This window comes from Oncorhynchus nerka, linkage group LG5 (genome assembly GCF_034236695.1).
Source record: "Oncorhynchus nerka isolate Pitt River linkage group LG5, Oner_Uvic_2.0, whole genome shotgun sequence".
Taxonomy (NCBI): Eukaryota; Metazoa; Chordata; class Actinopteri; order Salmoniformes; family Salmonidae; genus Oncorhynchus; species Oncorhynchus nerka.
Window position 1 is genome coordinate 36,040,399 of NC_088400.1, and position 22,887 is coordinate 36,063,285.

Consider the following 22,887-nt stretch of genomic DNA (forward strand, 5'->3'; position numbering starts at 1 on the left):
TGTTTTATTAAACATGGATCGAAATCTACACGCTGCAGTTTGGTCCGACTCTCCTTCACCAGTAGAAAGCCGTTACACTCAGAGAGTACACACACATACACACACTCAAGGGTTGAACGATCCTTATACAGCATCTGATTCAAGACATACAGCTCTCAATGCTTACCAAATTACCACAGTATTTTCAAAAGCTTCTATGTTCATCATTGCAAATAATGAGTAGCTTTAAGCCATAGATACAAATTACCATTAATTAAACATAAGATTAAACGTTAATTATAATTTTACTCTGCAGTTTTAATAATATATTGTACAATTAATAATTCCATTTGTTGGAGGATGTTCCCTCTGCAGAGGCTTTGTAATAGAAGACATGATTACTATGTATTAGTCAATCCTTCACCAAACTATTGCCCTCTCCTAGCAGCGGGAATCAACAGGTTCAGATGGTCTGTGTGTGTGTGTATGTATATATATATATATATATATATGCATGTGTGTTTGTGCGTCCTCACAAGCACACGTGCCTGTGTGTATTGCACTCCATTTTGCAAACTCTCTATTGTAGTTTTCTATAATATAGGGAGATGGAATTATCTGTTGAGACAACCGCTGTTATACTACCGTACTAAAGCACAGTTCTTCCTAAATTCTCTGTCGTCTCCTAATTACCTTGCAACTGCTTTCTGGGAACCATCTATGCATTGTCTACAGTGGCAGAACCACCAATAAACTAAAACTCGGGGTATTCACATCTGAGACTTGGTTGGAAGTTATGCTGGTTTCTCGCTCTTCTTGAGCCGACATTGCTTATCATGCGCGCGCTTCTGCCTAATTGATTGATTGATCCTGTCATTTCATTGGCTGACGGTTTCTTTAAATAATAATTATAATCTCTTTGTTTGAGGGGGAAGGTGCAGGTAAGAGAGACGTTTCCATGAGGCTGGTTGTTAGTATGTAACTGGCTGACTAAGTTGAGAGAAAACATTCGATTTTTCTTCATTTGAAGTTGAATTAATGTTTAGGTAGTGCTTCCCTTGACCCGGCACCAGAACCTGTTTTTGTTAGTATATTTAATGTTGGTCTCTCGTCTCTCGGCTTAATACCGAAGTCTTGAGGTTTTGATTAATGGTGAAGGAGAAAATAACTTGCAACCGGTTGACTTTATTTTGTCACGTTAAGAACCTGTATGTTTTGCCTCCTGAGTGGAGCAGCGATCTAAGGCAGTGTTTGAGGCGTCATTACGTGTTTCAGAGGATGCGTGGCTCTCGACCTTCGCCCTGCCCAAGTCCGTAGGGGAGTTGTCGCGATGGGACAAGACTGTAACTACCAATTAGAAGTCACGAAAAAAGGATTAAAAAAAGAAAGTAACCCGTATGTTCGGCAAATCTTGGGTGTTGTAGGATCGGCTACCCTTAGGGCTCTACTTAATCCGCATCACTGAAGTTCAGCTTTGCAGCGTGATTGAAATTGAAATGCCATGTTCCCGTTTTAGCGGAGACTGCGTTCACGGTAAATGCTGCATATGTCGGCTCAATGGGAAATAACCTTCGCTGTTCTATCGCGGAATCTAATCTTCACAGATTGACTAGAGACTCTAATTTCTCTCCCGCCTCGCATAACAGGCATGTGGACTCTAGTAAATCAATGACATTAATCAATCAAGTAATCACCAGGGAGAAATGAAAATGTGGAAAAAAGATTTTACTACACTGGGTTAAACTATAATGGCAGTCCTATAGCAACTTGGCAAACGCTTTAGAGAGGAGAGAATTTACATGTTTTTCAGACTGGGACAAGCTAGTATTGCTCAGTTGTACCACAGTGGATGTCGGTCGTAAGATGGATGATGGGTCCTGGACCACATATATGTTGTGATCATGGCAAACTATCACCAGTGGAGTACAATTAAAGAAACCTAAAAAGAAAATGACTCAAGTGAAAGTCACCCAGTAAAATACTACTTGAGTCGTCTTCGAGCAACCCAGATATAACCCGTATATTAAGCAACACCTCATTCGGCCGCCTTTCGTTCCAGTACTCTGCTTCCTGTGACTGGAACGAATTGCAAAAATCGCTGAAGTTGGAGACTTTTATCTCCCTCACCAACTTCAAACATCTGCTATCTGAGCAGCTAACCGATCGCTGCAGCTGTACATAATCTATTGGTAAACAGCCCACCCATTTTCACCTACCTCATCCCCACAGTTTTTATTTATGTACTTTTCTGCTCTTTTGCACACCAATATCTCTACCTGTACATGATCATCTGATCATTTATCACTCCAGTGTTAATCTGCAATATTGTAATTATTCGCCTACCTCATGCCTTTTGCACACATTGTACATAGACTCCCCTTTTCTTCTACTGTGTTATTGACTTGTTAATTGTTTACTCCATGTGTAACTCTGTGTTGTCTGTTCACACTGCTATGCTTTATCTTGGCCAGGTCGCAGTTGCAAATGAGAACTTGTTCTCAACTAGCCTACCTGGTTAAATAAAGGTGTTCTCAACTAGCCTACCTGGTTAAATAAAGGTGTTCTCAACTAGCCTACCTGGTTAAATAAAGGTGTTCTCAACTAGCCTACCTGGTTAAATAAAGGTGTTCTCAACTAGCCTACCTGGTAAAATAAAGGTGTTCTCAACTAGCCTACCTGGTTAAATAAAGGTGTTCTCAACTAGCCTACCTGGTTAAATAAAGGTGTTCTCAACTAGCCTACCTGGTTAAATAAAGGTGAAATAAAAAAAACAAAAAAACACAAAAAAAACAGATATAACCCGTATATTAAGCAACCCAGATATAACCCGTATATTAAGCAACCCAGATATAACCCGTATATTAAGCAACCCAGATATAACCCGTATATTAAGCAACCCAGATATAACCCGTATATTAAGCACCCCAGATATAACCCGTATATTAAGCAACCCAGATGGCACAATTTTCTTGTTTAATTTATCTACGGATAGCCAGGGGAACACTTCAATAGTCAGACATCAGTTACAAACGAAGCATTTGTGTTTAGTGAGTCTGCCAGATCAGAGGCAATAGGGATGACCAGGGATGTTCGGTTGATAAGTGTGTGAATTGGACCATTTTCCTGTCCTGCTAAGCATTCAAAATGTAACGAGTAGTTTTGGGTGTCGGGGAAAACGACGCTTGTTACATTTTGAATGCTTAGCAGGTAAAAAAAAGTACATTATTTTCTTTAGGAATGTAGTGAAGTAAAAGTTGTCAAATATACATAGTAAAGTACAGATGCTCAAACAAAAAATGACTTAAGTGGTACTTTAAAGTATCTTACACCACTGACCATCAGTCACCCAGTCATCAATAAAGCCAGCAGGCTTTCCCAACACAATACTACTCTCTGGAGAGTTCCCATTCAACATCATTATTCCTCAAAAAGAAACAAGAGGGAGTGCAACACTAGATGAAATGCACATCTGTGTGTTTGTGTAGTCATACATTCACTCTGGGCTGGAGTCTCTACACATGTATAGTTCACCTACAGTTACAGAACAACGCCGTTCTCTTTGTAGTCACCGAACTGTGAATGAGGACTCAACTCTTTTGCCAGTTCACTTCACCTGTTTTGTGGTCGGAGTCCTCTTTGCGTTCACATTGCTCTCTCCACTGGCTTCCAGTTGAAGCTCGCATCCGCTACAAGACCATGGTGCTTGCCTACGGAGCTGTGAGGGGAACGGCACCTCAGTACCTCCAGGCTCTGATCAGGCCCTACACCCAAACAAGGGCACTGCGTTCATCCACCTCTGGCCTGCTCGCCTCCCTACCACTAAGGAAGTACAGTTCCCACGCAGCCCAGTCAAAACTGTTCGCTGCTCTGGCCCCCCAATGGTGGAACAAACTCCCTCACGACGCCAGGACAGCGGAGTCAATCACCACCTTCCGGAGACACCTGAAACCCCACCTCTTTCAGGAATACCTAGGATAGGATAAAGTAATCCTTCTCACCCCCTTAAAAGATTTAGATGCACTATTGTAAAGTGGCTGTTCCACTGGATGTCTTAAGGTGAACGCACCAATTTGTAAGTCGCTCTGGATAAGAGCGTCTGCTAAATGACTTAAATGTTAAATGTAAATGTTTAGAAAGGAACCAAGATCTTTTTCCAACATTCAGCATTGATGTAGCGTTGTGCTAGCATTGATTTTGTGGTTAGTGTTATCTGAAATTCTTGGGACGTCCCTACCCTGACTCCTAACCTTAACCTTAACCCTAACCTAACCCTAACCTTTACCATTTTAAATGTCAACTTCAATGTGTAATGTCAGAGTTGGGACATCACAAGGATCCCGTCCCGGATAGCAATGACCTTGATTTTGTACCCTATGTTGTCTTCTCACACCATTCAAACTCCACAATCAATAAACAGCTGATGAAGCTCTCTTAGCCTATAGATCAACATATTGCAAACAAATAATCTGAACATCATGTCAGTACAAAACTGTATATTTGCATTTCTGTGCATCCTTGACAATCTCTAATCAATATCCATAAACAGCACACGTTCTTTTCCCACGAACCTGCACATCATCTTCTCTCACCAATGTGAGGGGTTATGGCAGGGGAAATGGTGTTGCAGTAGTCTACTGTGTGGTGTGCGAATAATGACAAGCGAACATGGAGAGCTTTGTGTTCACATTGCCCTTTTGAGACTACGTCTCAAAATGGTCTCAGTTCGGTTCGCTTCCAGGGCTCTTTGGAGTGTTCACACTCCAGCCAAAATATTAAGGGAACCACACTGAGTTCACAAATTGTCTGAAATGGACCAAGTGTGAGAACACCTTCAGTGTAGATAAATATTCTCATCTCATCTCTCATCCTCCCTTGTCCCTGTCACTCCCAGAGCCAGTCCTGGCCCAGACCGTGGTGACAGGAACACTGCTGTTGTCAGACAGCGCCGGTGACATGGCACCTCCATGGAGACTTCCTGTCAGCTCAACCCTGGCACACCGCTAAGCTACCATGACAGCGAAGGAGAACACTGGAAGGGCCCTATTCATACATAGGAAATGTACACTTTCCTATGTACTTCTCAGTAGTTGGTATTCAGCCAGGCTTCCCCCCAAAATTGACAAAATGAATAAACTAATACATATAAAATGTTTATTTCGTCTCTCTGTGTTTCATCATTTTCCTTCAAATCGCAGGAGGCTGAATGTATCTCACCAGAGAAAGCATCTGGGCGAGTTAAACAGCGCCCCCTTGTATGACGTTGTTGCCGCCCATAGCATTTTATCAAGGGAGGCCAAATTTGGATGATGTTGAAATGGTGCTGGAATAGTGGAGGCAGCTCCTGTTTTCTTTGCGACTTGTGGTAACTCTCCGTGGTTCAATAGTTGTTTAGTAGTCAGAAAATGTTGGAAACATTAACTTGGTTGACCATGCTGTAGGCCATGTAACTGTTTGTTACATGCTATATGCTTTGTGGACTTCGCCAAACAGAAGTTGCTCTCTGGTTTTGTGATGAACCAAAGGTGTGGTTGAATTTATTCTGCCACTGTGTTTTCTTATTGACTCGGCCTTTAGGACTATATATCACAGTCACAAGGCATATGAACTAACAGGTTATAGAGCAAACAACGTAATTATCACAACACATAGGTTGTAATATGGCTTTTTTTCCCCCTGGCTTGGCTTCCCCAGTGATTTTTACCCATGATGCACCACTACTGTTAAGACTTGCCTGCAGGTGCGTAACGAGCTTTGCAAGCGTGGTTCCCTTGCGCATGAATAAATGTCATTCAACCACTGAAAACCCTCCCACTTGCTGGCTGACAGATTTTCTCGTAGGGTTTCAGTAAAGGTATCTGAAGCCGTCCCTTTAGAGTCGGTGTACCTTTTCATTTGAATGGGAATTTTCTCGACAGACAATAGAACGGTTCAGAATACTAGGGATCAATTAAAGAAAGCCATGTTAATACGCGCGTATTCGTAAAAAAGCTTTGCACCAATTTGGTAGATTTAAAAATACTATTTAGGGTTATCAAAGTACTCATGAATAATAATAAAAAAAATTGAGAAATTGGAAGGTGAGAGTAGTTTACAATAGGGGTTGAACAGTATTCCTATAAATCTGTCCTAATAATCCTCACTAATCATGGAACTGTGATGACAACGGACCAGTCGTTGTGAACCGTGCTCCGGGTTTAAACTGCGGCTGTACATATGGCCTGCGTTCCATAATGATACAAAAAGGCTACATGCCACAAATGACTGCACAACTTGTAATACGTTGGCCTAATATGATGCACTTTTGCTAGCGATCCTCCAGAACAACCACACGAACGTGACTGAGGTAAGGAAGTTAAACTAACGATGTAATGGAATGACGCAAAATGTAAGGAAACTAACGCTAAAGTGACAGTTCTGAATGCATGCAGGCATTACTAACGGTGGCTATACAGTGAAGGCTGGGCATATCATTTCAACTTTATAAATAAATCAACTCGGTAGGTTTGGCGCTATACTGTGATTGCAGCATGTCTACAGAAGCTTGAGTCTCCAAATTTACACCCCGGTAGGTTTCACCCCCCTCGTGTTCGTGTCGTGGGTGAGATCTTGGTGGGCTATACTCGTCCTTGTCTCAGGGTAGTAGGTTGGTGGTTGAAGATATCCATCTAGTGGTGTGGGGGCTGGACTTTGGCAAAGTGGGTGGGGTTATATCCTGCCTGGTCTGACGGGGCCACAGTGTCTCCTGACCCCTCTGGAGCATTTCTCCTGTCTTACCCGGTGTCCTGTGTGAATTTAAGTATGCTCCCTCTAATTCTCTCTCTCTTTCTCTCTTCTCTCTGATGACCTGAGCCCTAGGACCTTGCCTCAGGACTACCTGGCCTGATGACTCCTTGCTGTCCCCAGTTCTCCTGGTCGTGTTGCTGCTCCAGTTTCAACTGTTCTGCCTGCGGCTTAGGAACCCTGACCTGTTCATTGTCCCGGACCTGCTGTTTTCGACTCTCTCCAACTGAACATTTACTCCTGAGGTGCTGACCTGTTGCACCATCTACAACCACTGTGATTATTATTATTTAACCCTGCTGGTCATCTATGAACGTTTGAAAATCTTGGCCATGTACTGTTATAATCTCCACCCGGCACAGCCAGAAGAGGACTGGCCTCCCCTCAGAGCCTGGTTCCTCTCTAGGTTTCTTCCTAGGTTCCTGCCTTTCTAGGGAGTTTTTCCTAGCCACCGTGCTTCTACATCTGCATTGCTTGCTGTTTGGGGTTTTAGGCTGGGTTTCTGTACAGCACTTTGTGATATCGGCCGATGTAAAAAGGGCATAATAAATACATTTGATTGATTGATAAGGCCAGCATTTCCTAAACTTCACAGTAGAAAAGGTGATGTGCTGCAGTTTACTGTCATATTACCGGTTTCACATTTGTCTCCAGCGATCATAAGGTAAAATAAATCTAAAACAATTGTCATTTACATTTACAATCCCCTTATCCAAACGGCTAACTCAGTCATCTAGTTTTGTGGCTATACTGTCATTTGCAACGCAATATTAGGAAGGTGTTCCTACGGTTTGGCATACTCAGTGTATGTCGGTAACTAGTTGCTTGACAAAGTCCTAAAATTTCAGAAGGATAAAAAAAATAGTTTTGGAAATCGTGACGTTTTTGACCCTTTGGCGTCAAAATGACCCCCCTTGCTGGTGCTTTTTTAAAAAGTGTCCTAGTTGTATATGTATATGCAGGCTGCTAAATATATGTTGTCGTTAACCTGGTCATCAACAGTCTACTCTAACAAGACGCCAAGGAAATGAAGGGCCGTTAGGGGAGGGGTCGTGTCTGCTGCAGTCAGTTCTGCCTTTGATGACAGACAGAGCCCCCAGGGTGTACTGTCTCTCTATGTCTGTGTCTGAACCAAATGACAGATGAAGAAGTCTTTGACTGTTCTGACTTCTGAGAAGCAGGGTAACTGAGACTCCTTCCTTCTGTACGGAGTACAGTTCTCAACCATTCTCCCAGAAAATGCTCTTCACAGTTTAAAAAGATTCAGGAGATGGGGTTTTCCACTTATATAACTGTTCTGTTAGCGCGCGACCATGGCTAATGCTTTGGTTTGAAGGTCAGATAAAACCAATTAAACCCTCGTACTGAAATGCAAATCTGCTTTAGGAGAGAGGGATCGGATTAAACTCGTTTGAGTTCTATCTGGTGAAAGGTAATTCATTATAATTGCATTAATGAAATCAACAAAAACAGTGCAGGGGAGGCGGCAAACGACGAGGATGCTGAAATGGACTGTTATTTTCCCCAAAATACTCAACTGGGTTGAATGTTTAAATGCAACACATTTAAAACCTGGGACAACAACATCCTGAAAACAAGTGTCAACAGCCTAAAGAGCCATTAATGGTGATCTTTCTCCTAATGCTGTGCGCTTTATTTCCCTGTGCTTTGGCCATGCATCAACCTGCCTCTCTCTGACCGCCAAGCCCAGGCATTTGTCTAGCCGTGTGGAGGCAGAGAGCAGTTCGTTTAAAGGTAGTAAGTTAGCGCAATACATCTGCTCTTGTTCTCGATTTTTCTGTATGTTTTCCTCTCTCCCTCATTGCTCTTCAACCCTTTCTCTCGAGTCCCCCCATTCTCCATTACTCACTCCCCCAATCTCTCTTCCCGCTCTCCTGCCCTTCCTCCCACGTCTCCCTCTCTCTGTGATCACCATGGCGACCAAACAGCGTATCGAGCATGGAGAGGCGAGGCAGTATTCATCCCTGTGCCATGCTCTAACAGCTTGGTGGGGAAACGATGGGCGGCTCAGCTTTTGAGCCAGGAGTCCTGTTCTACCTCCATTAATGAGCTTATGTGGATTTGGCTCGCTGCAGTCACCCTGGAGTGGAGTGAATGGCTATGGTTGACAGGCGCATGCAGATAGACACAGACACATTGAGAGCCAAATGGAAGCGATTGCCAGCCTCGCCTTATTGAACTAGATTGGGTCTATGGAGGACAGAGACATTCAGATAGACACAGACACTTTTAGAGCCAAGATGGAAGGGATTTCCAGAAACCCCTGTTCTATTCTAAGGAAGACAGAAGAATCTGACACGAGGAGCCAAGATGGAGGGAAACCCGAGTCCTATTCTATTAGAGTCTCTTTGACAGAGGAGGCTGGATCCACATGACTCCAGTGGCTGCATCAGTTTCTCCCCCAGTCAATAGTAATGGCTAGTGTTCAGTAAAACCCATGGTGCGGTGAAAAAAGGCCAACACCATTTTAATCACGACTATCCAGAGCTAGACGGAGCAAAACACATCTCGGCAAATTGGAGCGAGGGAACATTATTTTAGATAGAAAGAAAAAAACGAGAGAGGAGAGAAAAAGCTATCTGCATGGAAATGATCTGCCCTCCTCTCCTCCTTCTCCTCCTCCTCTCCTCCTCCTCCTCCTCTCCTCCCCAAGCCTGGCTGTCTATGACTGGTGGTTTGGGTACACGGACTTAAAATGATCCCATTAGAATACATGGCTTTACTTGGAGCACAGGACAATGCAGATGCTGCACAGCTGGAAGCCTTCACACACATCAAGGGGCTGAGAGCAGAGAGATATGCTTCTAGTATAGGCAGCTATTATTATAGTGTACTGTGCCGACAGTAACAATATCATTCTGTAACGACCTACAGTATTAAAGCCCATATCACATGGAAAATCAATGAGGCTAAATGTGACCAATGAGATTAAAGATAAAAGAGTCCTTTTTTTGGAGTGTGTCATGTTGCCATGGCTGGAAATCAATCTTAGCTACATGTCAAAGCTGTGATTAAAAGGGGGTGTGAGAGAGAGTACACACACACACCCTTACTGTGTACCCCTCTCACCCCCTCACCGCCCCCTATCACCGTAGCTATGGGGGGCTCGTGTTGTGTACGGCAGTCAATGAGTCATGTTGGTGGGAGCTTTATGATCCATATCTTATTTGGTTTTATTGTGACTACAACATAGGGAAACCCCACGGTCTCACCCCTCTCCTCTCCTCCCGGTCACCATCCCCACCCCTGCCTCACTGTACCTCCCCTCCCACATAGGGTATCCCCTGCCTCGGCGGTAACTGAGTGAGTGTGTGTGTGTAAACGTGTTAGACAGAGAGTGAACAAGGGAGGTAAGGGAGTATGTATAGAGGAACACATGCAAGAGATGGCTGTTGTAATGTGTTTGTTTATGTGTGTGAGAGAGGGAGATAAATGGGTAGCTCACCCCCTCGCTCTTCTTCACTGTTCTCCTATCTTCCCCTCTGTCCCCATACATCTCTCAACCTCATCATTTTGTCAGGCACTCTCAGCCTCCTTTAATCATATCTATCACTCTCTCAGCCTCCTTTAATCATATCTATCACTCTCTCCGTTCCTACATCCATCTATTTTAAAGGACATATCCCATTCCTTTAAGAGGTGTCCTTTTATGCTCACTGATTCACGTTAACCCTCAATCCACAGACATGTATACAGCACCCGCAGTGTCTTTCACCATAAACCCTTTCAGTCATTTAGCAGACGCTCTTACCAAGAGCGATTAGGGTTAAGTGCCTTACTTAAGGGCACATTGGAAGACGTTTCACCAAGTTGGCTCGGGGATTCGAACCTATCGGTTACTGGCCCAACGCTCTTAACCACTAGGCTACCTGCCACACATACTGTACACACATCCTCCTCTTCATCAGGCATCACAGACAGTTCTCTAGAACCTGGGGGGGGGGGGGTCAGATTTACAGCAGTAGAGGGATATCCCAGTGCAGTTTAGCGATAGCGCCTTAACACTTTATGACCCAATAGCTTCAGCAGGGGGGGGGGGGACGTTTACAGGCCGACACAAGCACTGAGTGTGACGTGCGGCATGAGGTTTCCCCAGCCCATCTGTGATATCAACACACACACAGGCATCAAACAATACAAGCACTACAACACAATGCTTACAGCCCTGTGACTTTTATAGAGGGTAATGCATATTCAATGCCTTGCTGTAGCCGTGCCAAGAAAGAAAACACAATCAATTACCATTTACTTTGAAATTGCAATCAAATGAATGCACAGTTGTAATTAAAACCCAATAATGTTCCCCGAGGCGCGGCAGTGGAACAAGAAATGAAGGTATAATGGATCTGATCTTCTCTGGAAGAGTATTGGCGCCACTCTTCGCGCCCGAAGCACAAATCCATGCTGCCAGTCCTGTGTCTGCGCCCAGTGGCCATATTCTACTAACTGAAACGACACCAATAGAATCAAGGCCGAGCCGTGTGCTGGTGTCTTTACAGCAGGGTCAAAGCCTGGGAGACTCACAAAGATTATGGCGCCGCCACCGCTCACTATCCTCTCTCCCAAACAAGTCTGTCTAAATGCCTTCCCTTTTCAATGGCCTCACTATGTGACTATTTAGTCACTGAGTGGCAGTGGAATAAAAAACACTTTTTTTTATCCCCAGATAAAAGGAACATTCACAATGTGTTAATTTGTTCGGAATAGATTTGGAGGCTCTAAGCTGGTGGAAAAGTTCTTGCAAATACAAAATACAAACACACACTCATACAGGCACAAAACACACACTATGGCTGGTTAATGACCCTCGAGAGGATCCCTGCGATCGGGACAGCTATTTTGCAGAGGTATTGTGCTTCTGGGTGGAAAAACAGGGGTGCATATCTCATAACCTTTTTCCACCATGCAAACACACACATACTCACACATACTCACAGGGACAGAAGAAGAACAGTAATAAAAACAGTACAACTTCACACCTCCATTCTTTCACCTTTTGTCAGAGTAACCAAATTATTTTCAAATACAGCTGAACCTTTTAACCAAATTATTTTCATACACTGTTACACAACCTCCGTACATTATGTAAGATCTGCACAAAATCGAACATATGATAATTCGGAAACCCAAACTACAATGTTTCCATTCCTTTTATATGTTATTGTCTCCATACCCACTAGTCCCGCCCTCCTAGACTCAGACTGGAACCCTAGTGACATACTCTATTCCCAGTGACCCACAGATAAATAAATGACCAAACCTCAAAGGCCCCTTTGGAGAAATACCATAGACACTATTTAGACTAGCTTGTAAGGAGGGTGTGTGTTGGTGGCAGGGAAGTCAGGCGCAGGAGAACGAACTTGGTATAAACGGAGTTGTTTAATAAATGCTGACAAAACCTCAAAATGTACAAAATAACAAAGTGGGTACAAAACCCATCGCCCCACCAACACTAAATAGCACATCCAGGTGTGAAGGAAGACAAGACAAAAACAATGGAAAATAAAAAATGGATCAGTGATGGCTAGAAGGTCGGTGACGTCGCCCGAAAAAGGAGAGGGATCGACTTCGGCGGAAGTCGTGACTCTAGCTAATCATTTTAAAGAGAACATTGATGTCAACATCAACACTCCAATTGTCATCCTTTGTCACAGAGAAACACGGTTAAGGAATTTAAGGAAATGCACAGTAACAGGGCTAATTTTTGATAGCCTACCTGATTAGAAAACATACCATACAGAACATCGACAGACACTGTAAAACCATTTACCACATCTCGGTGACAATGGTGTGTACGAGGATCGTTTCCCTGCGACAAAATGAAAAGCCTGTTTTACCATCTAGCTGTATTTTTCAGCAACGGTGAGTCAAGACGGCTGTGACAAACTGTGAGGAGCTGAATATTACATACGAGGCCGGATGAAAAACAGCTAGAAACGGGCAGAGAGGAGTAGACAGGATAAAGGAAAATACATGTTTAATTGATTCCCTCTCTTCCCACACATTGTGACTCCTCTGGATTCATACATTTTCACTGGTGCATTCTGCGTCACCCACACATGTACTGAACACTCTTCCTCCCGCTCCTTCCTTTCACACATTCTCTCTCTCACGTGGACAAAAGAACATGGACACACAAACACGCACAACCCCAGTAGATGAAATGTCAAATATCATAATGAGTCTGCAATGAAATGTACATGTATTACACATACAGCACCAGTCAAAAGTTTGGACACACCTACTTATTCAAGGGTTTTTCTTTATTTTAACCTGTTTCTTCATTGTAGAATAATAGTGATGACATCAAAACTATGAAATAACACATACAGAATCATGTAGTAACCAAAAAAGTGTATTTAAAAATATATTTTAGATTCTTCAAAGTAGCCACCTTTTCCTTGATGACAGCTTTGCACACTCTTGGCATTCTCTCAACCAGCTTGACCTGGAATGCTTTTCCAACAGTCTTCAAGGAGTTCCCACATACGCTGAGCACTAGTTGGCTGCTTTTCCCTCACCCTGCGGTTCAACTGTTCCCAAACCATCTCAATTGGGTTGAGGTCGGGTGATTGTGGAGGCCAGGTCATCTGATGCAGCACACCATCACTCTCCTTCTTGGTCAAATAGCCCTTACACAGCCTGGAGGTTGTCCTGTTGAAAAACAAATGATAGTCCCACTAAGCTTAAACCAGATGGGATGGTGTCTCGCTGCAGAATGCTGTGGTAGCCATGATAGTTAAGTGTGCATTGAGTTCTAAATTAATCACTGACAGTGTCACCAGCAAAGCACCCCCACACCATAACACCTCCTCCTTCGTGCTTCACGATGTGAACCACACATGTATAGATCATCCGTTCACCTACTCTGCGTCTCACAAAGAAATGGCGGTTGGAACCAAAAATCTCAAATTTGGACTCATCAGACCAAAGGACATATTTCCACCGGTCTAATGTCCTTTGCTCGTGTTTCTTGGCCCAAGCAAGTCTCTTCTTCATATTGGAGTCCTTTAGTAGTGGTTTCTTTGCAACAATTCGCCCATGAAGGCCTGATTCACGCAGTCTCCTCTGAACAGTTGATGTTGAGATGTGTCTGTTACTTGAACTCTGTGAAGCATTTATTTGGGTTGCAATTTCTAAGGCTGGTAACTCTAATGTACATATCCTCTGCAGAAGAGGTAACTCTGGGTCTTCCTTTCCTGTGATGGTCCTCTTGAGAGTTTCATCATAGTGCTTGATGGTTTTTGCGACTGCACTTGAAGAAACGTTCAAAGTTCTTGAAATGTTACGTATTGACTGTTGCTTATTTGAGCTGTTCTTGCCATAATATGGACTTGGTCTTTTACCAAATAGTGCTATCTTCTGTATACCACCCCTACCTTGTCACAACACAAGTGATTGCCACAAACGCATTAAGAAGGAAAGAAATTCCACAAATGAACTTTTAACAAGGCACACCTGTTAATTCCAGGTGACTACCTCATGAAGCTGGTTGAGAGAATGCCAAGCGTGTGCAAAGCTGTCATGAAGGAAAAGGGTGTCTACTTTGAAGAAGTCGTTTTTGGTTTTGGTTACAACATAATTCCATATGTGTTATTTCATAGTTTTGATATCTTCAGTATTATTCTACAATGTGAAAATAGTAAAAATAAAGAACAACCCTTGAATGAGTAGGTGTTCTAAAACTTTTGACTGTTACTGTATATGTAATATATATTTAAAAAATGTCATAGGTGCTTCAACAAAGTACTGAGTAAAGGGTCTGAATACTTATGTAAATGTGATATTTCAGTTATTTATTTTAAAGAAATTAGCAAAAGATTCCCAAAACTATTTTTTTCTCTCATTATGGAGTATTGCGTGGGGGGGGGGGGGGGGGGGACGGACAATTGAATCCATTTTAAGATAAGGCTGTAACGTAACAAAGTGGAAAAAGTCAAGGGGTCTGAATACTTTCTGAATGCACTTTAGAAGGAACACTTGAACACACTCACAAGCACCACCTACACAATGGTACTCAGACGAAGGAACACCACAGCAGCAGCTCCCTGCCTCCCTGGCTAGCCTACGTCGTCACCTGCGTCTCCACCATTGATTGGGAATCTCCCTGAAACGCTGGCCAGAAATTGGCGAAACCCCCCTCCTGTGAAGAGGCAGCGGTTTACCATAGCAGCACAGAGCAGTCAGCCACACAGACAGCCCGAGAAGTGGTTATCAGACACCCTGCTGAATAACGAATCAATTCAATCCACTCACTAATTCAGCTCAAATGGAAAATCTTGCCTCCTCCATGAACCACAACTATCGTCCCATTTACAAAGCTGAATGCTATGTTGCTGCCGGAGGGTTGCACAATCTTAGTCTGGAGGTGGCTGTATAAGTGTGTCGGGGAAATTCAAGACTATAAGCACCAGCAGTGTGCTAAATCAAGATTCTATAAAATACAGCAGGTTATACACTGTTGTAATGGTAAGTAATTACTGCATTTAACATTACTACAGGTTAGGATCAACGAAAACATATAAATACAACCTCAAAAAATCGTCAAACAATGAGGGCAAATATACCTAAACTATCATCATGTGGTTATGATCGGGAGGGAGCAGAGGGCTCTCTCTCTCTCTCTCTCTCTCTCTCTCTCTCTCTCTCTCTCTCTCTCTCTCTCTCTCTCTCTCTCTCTCTCTCTCTCTCTCTCTCTCTCTCTCTCTCTCTCTCTCTCTCTCTCTCTCTCTCTCTCTCTCTCTCTCTCTCTCTCGAAATAGATATTAAACAAAAGTGATATAAACAATAACAAATGAACAGTAAACATTACACTCACAAAAGTTCCAAAAGAATAAAGACATTACAAATGTCATATTATGTCTATATACAGTGTTGTAACGATGTGCAAATAGTGAAAGTACAAAAGGGAAAATAAATAAACATAAATATGGGTTGTATCTCTCTCTCTCTCTCTCTGTTACTGTGTATACTGTAAAATAACCATAAAACAAACACACGAAGACACAGATACCTGAGGGGAGCACTTTAGCTTATTCTATGAATCACCACCACAGGTGAGTTAAATATAGCATCTAGTAAATAGAGTATTTCTGAGAGCTCTTTTATATCTACTATGAAGGCTGCTAGTATAATAACCTGGGAACCCTACACTACACACACACTCGCGCATGCGTGGGTAGGCACACGGGCACACACACATCCAGGCAGGATCCATCTTTATTCTATTCAATTCTATTAAAGCAGCAGCTCAGCGCACACGTTTTAATTAGAGGCAGCGGTGTTCATATCATTAAAGTCACTCAGAGGGAACAGAGCACGGGTAGAGGACTGTTGTTAACAATTGGGGGTAGGGGGGAGTTTTATTTGTATTATGTCTCTGTTTTCCCCTCAGGCTTTCTCCGCTTTCTCGATCCCAGCAGATATGTTTCAACCCTGTGATAATGGTCTTTATAATGTCTAGTAATTACACACAGGCTTTACGGTTCCTTCTGCTCTACTATGGCCCATAACGACAGTCTGATCAGACTTATTGAGACAAGGGATGGAATTCATTTTGATTTTTTGGTTGACAATGCGGCGTTTAAAGGCAATGTTCCTGAAGACCACATTTAAATGGTGCATTGCCAACAAGCTGCGATCGGATTGAATCCCGGCCAAGGGCTGTTTATGACCAAGAAGCCCTGGACCATGGAGAACGGATACTAAACTTGTCGTTGATAACTGAAAACTGGAGACTTTTGAAGAGTTTTCATTGGATTATATGAGGTTTAACTTTTCAGGGAACATGTTGTTAGCTTTCTTCCAAGCATGTCGTCTGACTTGTAGCCAGCTGGCTCACCCAAAGAGTCCTTTCTTTTTGACTCTAAGAGTCTTAACTTGGCCATGATTGCTCTTTTGGGGCTTTAAGTATTTGACTCGCAGTTATGTGAGCATGTCTTCATCTCCATCATGCAGGATGGTCAGCGCCTAGACTATTATCATATATACACTGCAATCAGAAAGTATTCACACTCCTCGACTGTTTTCACATTTTGTTACGTTACAGCCTTATTCTAAGGATTAAATCGTTTTTTTCGTCGTCAATCTACACACAATGCCTCATAATGCATTGTACATCACACATCCCTCCTGGTGTGACCATGTGGGCTATCTGTCACTCAGTGTGGGTGTGTTTGCGCGCATGTGTCTGCGTGTGTTCGTGACTGCTCGTGCACGCTCCCCTCCTCTCAGGGTTCATGGGCATCCTTGTCATTCTCCCCAGTCACGGCCAGTCCGCCACCCTGTGCTACGATGGTGATGGTGACATTTTGTGAGGAGGCAGAGGGAAAGGGATATTTTTTGGGCTGCATGGGAACTGAATTATTCATAACTTTGCACATTTAATCAAAGATGTGGAGCCTTGCTGCCAGAGCCATAAATTTCAATGGCCTCCTGTTTATAAATCCTTCAGCTTTTTAATGGCACTGAATTATATCAGATATGCCTGATATAATTAGGTTAGATAGGTAGATATAGTCAACTAGAAAGTGAAGAAACAGTTTGGCAGGTATTATACCTAAATAGAATGGAAGAGAGTAGAGACAAGGATGTTTGAATTATACTTATTACAGATCTCTCTCTCTCTCTCTCTCTCTAGTGTTTCATGGCTCCATGCAGCCCACATATTGCATCTGTTTCTTCCAGCTGTTCATGTCACCATAGTAATGCGGACTGCTGCCAGAGCAGCGGCATTTCAGCTCCGTACAGCCCAGAAGGTCAGACGCAGGCATGGGGTGTGGGGGCAGGGACAAGGGCACAGGGCCGAACCACCCCAACACACACACATAAACAAAGAAACAAACACACTCTTCTCCACCACCACCCTCATCACTACCAGTGCGCACACACACTCACATACTCACGCACACATTAGCAGGCATACACACTCATCACCCCCGCCACCACAAATCATGCTGCCAGCCAGGCCCCATGCTAACACACCCACTCTAGCCACCTGGTGAGAGAGGCAGGGCTGGGCACAGATGGTAAACAACTGGGGACACCTGTTAGGAAACATGTCATTTTGGTGAGAGCTCAGTATTCCACATGCACTGTGATCATGATGTAGCATTGACTTTGCACCGCAAATGGGTATGTGGCTGTGCCAGAAAGTAGCAGGGAGGAAGGAAGGAAGCAATATTTCTTGTAGGTAGCTCTTAATGATTGTGAGGTTAGGAAAGATGTGAGACATCTGCTGCAAGCTGGCTATATGGAGCCACTGTGTTCTACCAGGGAGAGCAGGAGAACACACACATTGAGAACACACACACACACACACACAGAAGAAGGTTGGGGAGACTTACTGATGTGTACAGGAAGCCCTCGCTGTTCATGGCCAGGTAGAGCTTGGTCTGAACTCCCTGGATGGCCACCACTCGAAGCCCCACTGGAATGAGGTTGAATATGGCTGGGGAGGAGAAAGAGAAAGTTACTCACAATCCTGTCAACAAATGGAGGGGGAAAAAAACATGTCTAATATCTTGTGAAGAAGAGAGTAAGCACACTGTTTATCCACCAGTAAATAGAATTTAGTGAAGCCATGCCTCGGTCTGAGTTTTCCTGCTTGAGGGGGCATCTAGGGTGACTAAACAGCAGGTAGCAACTCCCGTACTGACTCGGGAGAGGCGAAGGTCGAGAGCCGTACGTCCTCCCGAAACACAACCACGCCAAGCCTCACTGCTTCTTGACACAATGTCCACTTAACCCGGGAGCCAGCCACACCACTCTGTCGGAGGAAACACCGTACACCTGGCGATCGTGTCAGCGTGCACTGTGCCCGGCCCACCACAGGAGTCACTAGAGCGCGATCTGACGAGGACATCCCAGCCGGCCAAGCCCTCCCTTAACCCGGATGATGCTGGGCCAATTGTGCGTCGCCCATGGGTCTTCTGTCCACAGCCGGCTGTAAAACAGCCCGGCATCGAACCAGGATCTGTGGTAATGCAGCTAGCATTGCGGTGCAGTGCGTTAGACCGATGCGCTACTCGGGAGGCCCCCAGGAGCAGAGCTAATCTAAGTAGGGAACGATACATTAAGCTAAGACTTCTGCCCGCACTATTCCTGCCAACCATATCCTTTCACTCTACCCCAGTCTCCTCTACGGAGTTAGCTACAGTACTGCTTAGCTTAGCAGGCTGAACAGAGACCTCTTTCCACCCGGCTCTACCCTCATATGCCAAACCGCTCACACCTTTATCCTACTGTCACTGTGCTAGCCAAAAAGCTGACAATCTCCCCTGGCCACAATCTCCCCTGGCCACAATCTCCCCTGGCCACAATCTCCCCTGGCCACAATCTCCCCTGGCCACAATCTCCCCTGCATTCATACGCTAAGGGAGAGAGAGGCAGCCCGCCACCACAGAGGTCAGCTCCTGAACTCCGGAACAGAGAGGGGGTTTTCATAGCGTGAGCAGCGGCCGAGAGAGGCAAATGATCTAGCCTTAAAGAGGTTAAATAATGCTAAAAATCAATAAATAATCATCGCTCATGCTCACTGAAAAAAAGGCAAACAGAGACAGTGATTTGTGCTCTTTCTCTCAAAGTTAAGCTGTTATTGTATCTACTGCCGTTATGTCCTATTGTAACTGTGAAGCTGTTACTGTAGCTACTGCCGTTATGTCCTATTGTAACTGTGAAGCTGTTATTGTAACTACTGCTGTTATGTCCTATTGTAACTGTGAAGCTGTTATTGTAACTACTGCCGTTATGTCCTATTGTAACTGTAAAGCTGTTATTGTAACTACTGCCGTTATGTCCTATTGTAACTGTGAAGCTGTTATTGTAACTACTGCCGTTATGTCCTATTGTAACTGTAAAGCTGTTATTGTATCTACTGCCGTTATGTCCTATTGTAACTGTGAAGCTGTTATTGTATCTACTGCCGTTATGTATTGTAACTGTAAAGCTGTTATTGTAACTACTGCCGTTATGTCCTATTGTAACTGTAAAGCTGTTATTGTATCTACTGCCATTATGTCCTATTGTAACTGTGAAGCTGTTATTGTATCTACTGCCGTTATGTATTGTAACTGTAAAGCTGTTATTGTAACTACTGCCGTTATGTCCTATTGTAACTGTGAAGCTGTTATTGTAACTACTGCCGTTATGTCCTATTGTAACTGTGAAGCTGTTATTGTAACTACTGCCGTTATGTCCTATTGTAACTGTAAAGCTGTTATTGTAACTACTGCCGTTATGTCCTATTGTAACTGTAAAGATGTTATTGTAACTACTGCCGTTATGTCCTATTGTAACTGTGAAGCTGTTATTGTAACTACTGCCGTTATGTCCTATTGTAACTGTGAAGCTGTTATTGTAACTACTGCCGTTATGTCCTATTGTAACTGTAAAGCTGTTATTGTATCTACTGCCGTTATGTCCTATTGTAACTGTGAAGCTGTTATTGTATCTACTGCCGTTATGTATTGTAACTGTAAAGCTGTTATTGTAACTACTGCCGTTATGTATTGTAACTGTGAAGCTGTTATTGTAACTACTGCTGTTATGTCCTATTGTAACTGTGAAGCTGTTATTGTAACTACTGCCGTTATGTCCTATTGTAACTGTAAAGCTGTTATTGTAACTACTGCCGTTATGTCCTATTGTAACTGTGAAGCTGTTATTGTAACTACTGCCGTTATGTCCTATTGTAACTGTAAAGCTGTTATTGTATCGACTGTTATTGTTATGTCCTATTGTAACTGTGAAGCTGTTATTGTATCTACTGCCGTTATGTATTGTAACTGTAAAGCTGTTATTGTAACTACTGCCGTTATGTCCTATTGTAACTGTAAAGCTGTTATTGTATCTACTGCCGTTATGTCCTATTGTAACTGTGAAGCTGTTATTGTATCTACTGCCGTTATGTATTGTAACTGTAAAGCTGTTATTGTAACTACTGCCGTTATGTCCTATTGTAACTGTGAAGCTGTTATTGTAACTACTGCCGTTATGTCCTATTGTAACTGTGAAGCTGTTATTGTAACTACTGCCGTTATGTCCTATTGTAACTGTGAAGCTGTTATTGTATCTACTGCCGTTATGTATTGTAACTGTAAAGCTGTTATTGTAACTACTGCCGTTATGTCCTATTGTAACTGTGAAGCTGTTATTGTAACTACTGCCGTTATGTCCTATTGTAACTGTGAAGCTGTTATTGTAACTACTGCCGTTATGTCCTATTGTAACTGTGAAGCTGTTATTGTAACTAACTGTAAAGCTGCCGTTATGTCCTATTGTAACTGTAAAGCTGTTATTGTATCGACTGTCCTATTGTAACTGTGAAGCTGTTATTGTATCTACTGCCGTTATGTATTGTAACTGTAAAGCTGTTATTGTAACTACTGCCGTTATGTCCTATTGTAACTGTAAAGCTGTTATTGTATCTACTGCCGTTATGTCCTATTGTAACTGTGAAGCTGTTATTGTATCTACTGCCGTTATGTATTGTAACTGTAAAGCTGTTATTGTAACTACTGCCGTTATGTCCTATTGTAACTGTGAAGCTGTTATTGTATCTACTGCCGTTATGTCCTATTGTAACTGTAAAGAACTGCCCCGTTATGTCCTATTGTAACTATTTATTGTAACTACTGCCGTTATGTCCTATTGTAACTGTAAAGCTGTTATTGTAACTACTGCCGTTATGTCCTATTGTAACTGTGAAGCTGTTATTGTAACTACTGCCGTTATGTCCTATTGTAACTGTGAAGCTGTTATTGTAACTACTGCCGTTATGTCCTATTGTAACTGTAAAGCTGTTATTGTATCTACTGCCGTTATGTCCTATTGTAACTGTGAAGCTGTTATTGTAACTACTGCCGTTATGTCCTATTGTAACTGTAAAGCTGTTATTGTAACTACTGCCGTTATGTCCTATTGTAACTGTGAAGCTGTTATTGTATCTACTGCCGTTATGTCCTATTGTAACTGTAAAGCTGTTATTGTATCTACTGTTATGTCCTATTGTAACTGTAAAGCTGTTATTGTAACTACTGCCGTTATGTCCTATTGTAACTGTGAAGCTGTTATTGTAACTACTGCCGTTATGTCCTATTGTAACTGTGAAGCTGTTATTGTAACTACTGCCGTTATGTCCTATTGTAACTGTAATTGTAGCTGTTATGTAAAGTGTTATTGTAACTACTGCCGTTATGTCCTATTGTAACTGTGAAGCTGTTATTGTAACTACTGCCGTTATGTCCTATTGTAACTGTGAAGCTGTTATTGTAACTACTGCCGTTATGTCCTATTGTAACTGTAAAGCTGTTATTGTATCTACTGCCGTTATGTCCTATTGTAACTGTGAAGCTGTTATTGTATCTACTGCCGTTATGTATTGTAACTGTAAAGCTGTTATTGTAACTACTGCCGTTATGTATTGTAACTGTGAAGCTGTTATTGTAACTACTGCCGTTATGTCCTATTGTAACTGTAAAGCTGTTATTGTAACTACTGCCGTTATGTCCTATTGTAACTGTAAAGCTGTTATTGTATCTACTGCCGTTATGTCCTATTGTAACTGTAAAGCTGTTATTGTAGCTACTGCCGTTATGTCCTATTGTAACTGTAAAGATGTTATTGTAACTACTGCCGTTATGTCCTATTGTAACTGTGAAGCTGTTATTGTAACTACTGCCGTTATGTATTGTAACTGTGAAGCTGTTATTGTATCTACTGCCGTTATGTATTGTAACTGTGAAGCTGTTATTGTATCTACTGCCGTTATGTCCTATTGTAACTGTAAAGCTGTTATTGTAACTACTGCCGTTATGTCCTATTGTAACTGTGAAGCTGTTATTGTAACTACTGCCGTTATGTCCTATTGTAACTGTAAAGCTGTTATTGTAACTACTGCCGTTATGTCCTATTGTAACTGTGAAGCTGTTATTGTAACTACTGCCGTTATGTCCTATTGTAACTGTAAAGCTGTTATTGTAACTACTGCTGTTATGTCCTATTGTAACTGCAAAGCTGTTATTGTAACTACTGCTGTTATGTCCTATTGTAACTGTGAAGCTGTTATTGTAACTACTGCCGTTATGTCCTATTGTAACTGTAAAGATG

At 42.8% G+C, this 22,887-nt stretch overlaps 1 protein-coding gene across 5 annotated transcripts in view; it reads right to left on the bottom strand.

Moving 5' to 3' along the window:
* Positions 1 to 22,887, bottom strand: part of fgf13a (fibroblast growth factor 13a) — a 267,849-nt gene that overhangs the window by 6,936 nt on the left and 238,026 nt on the right. For all 5 annotated transcript variants that reach the window (XM_029659707.2, XM_029659706.2, XM_029659711.2 and 2 more), the window contains one exon: positions 18,126 to 18,229. In XM_029659707.2, the coding sequence (XP_029515567.1) occupies positions 18,126 to 18,229 (104 nt within the window). The remainder of the gene's footprint in view (positions 1 to 18,125; positions 18,230 to 22,887) is intronic.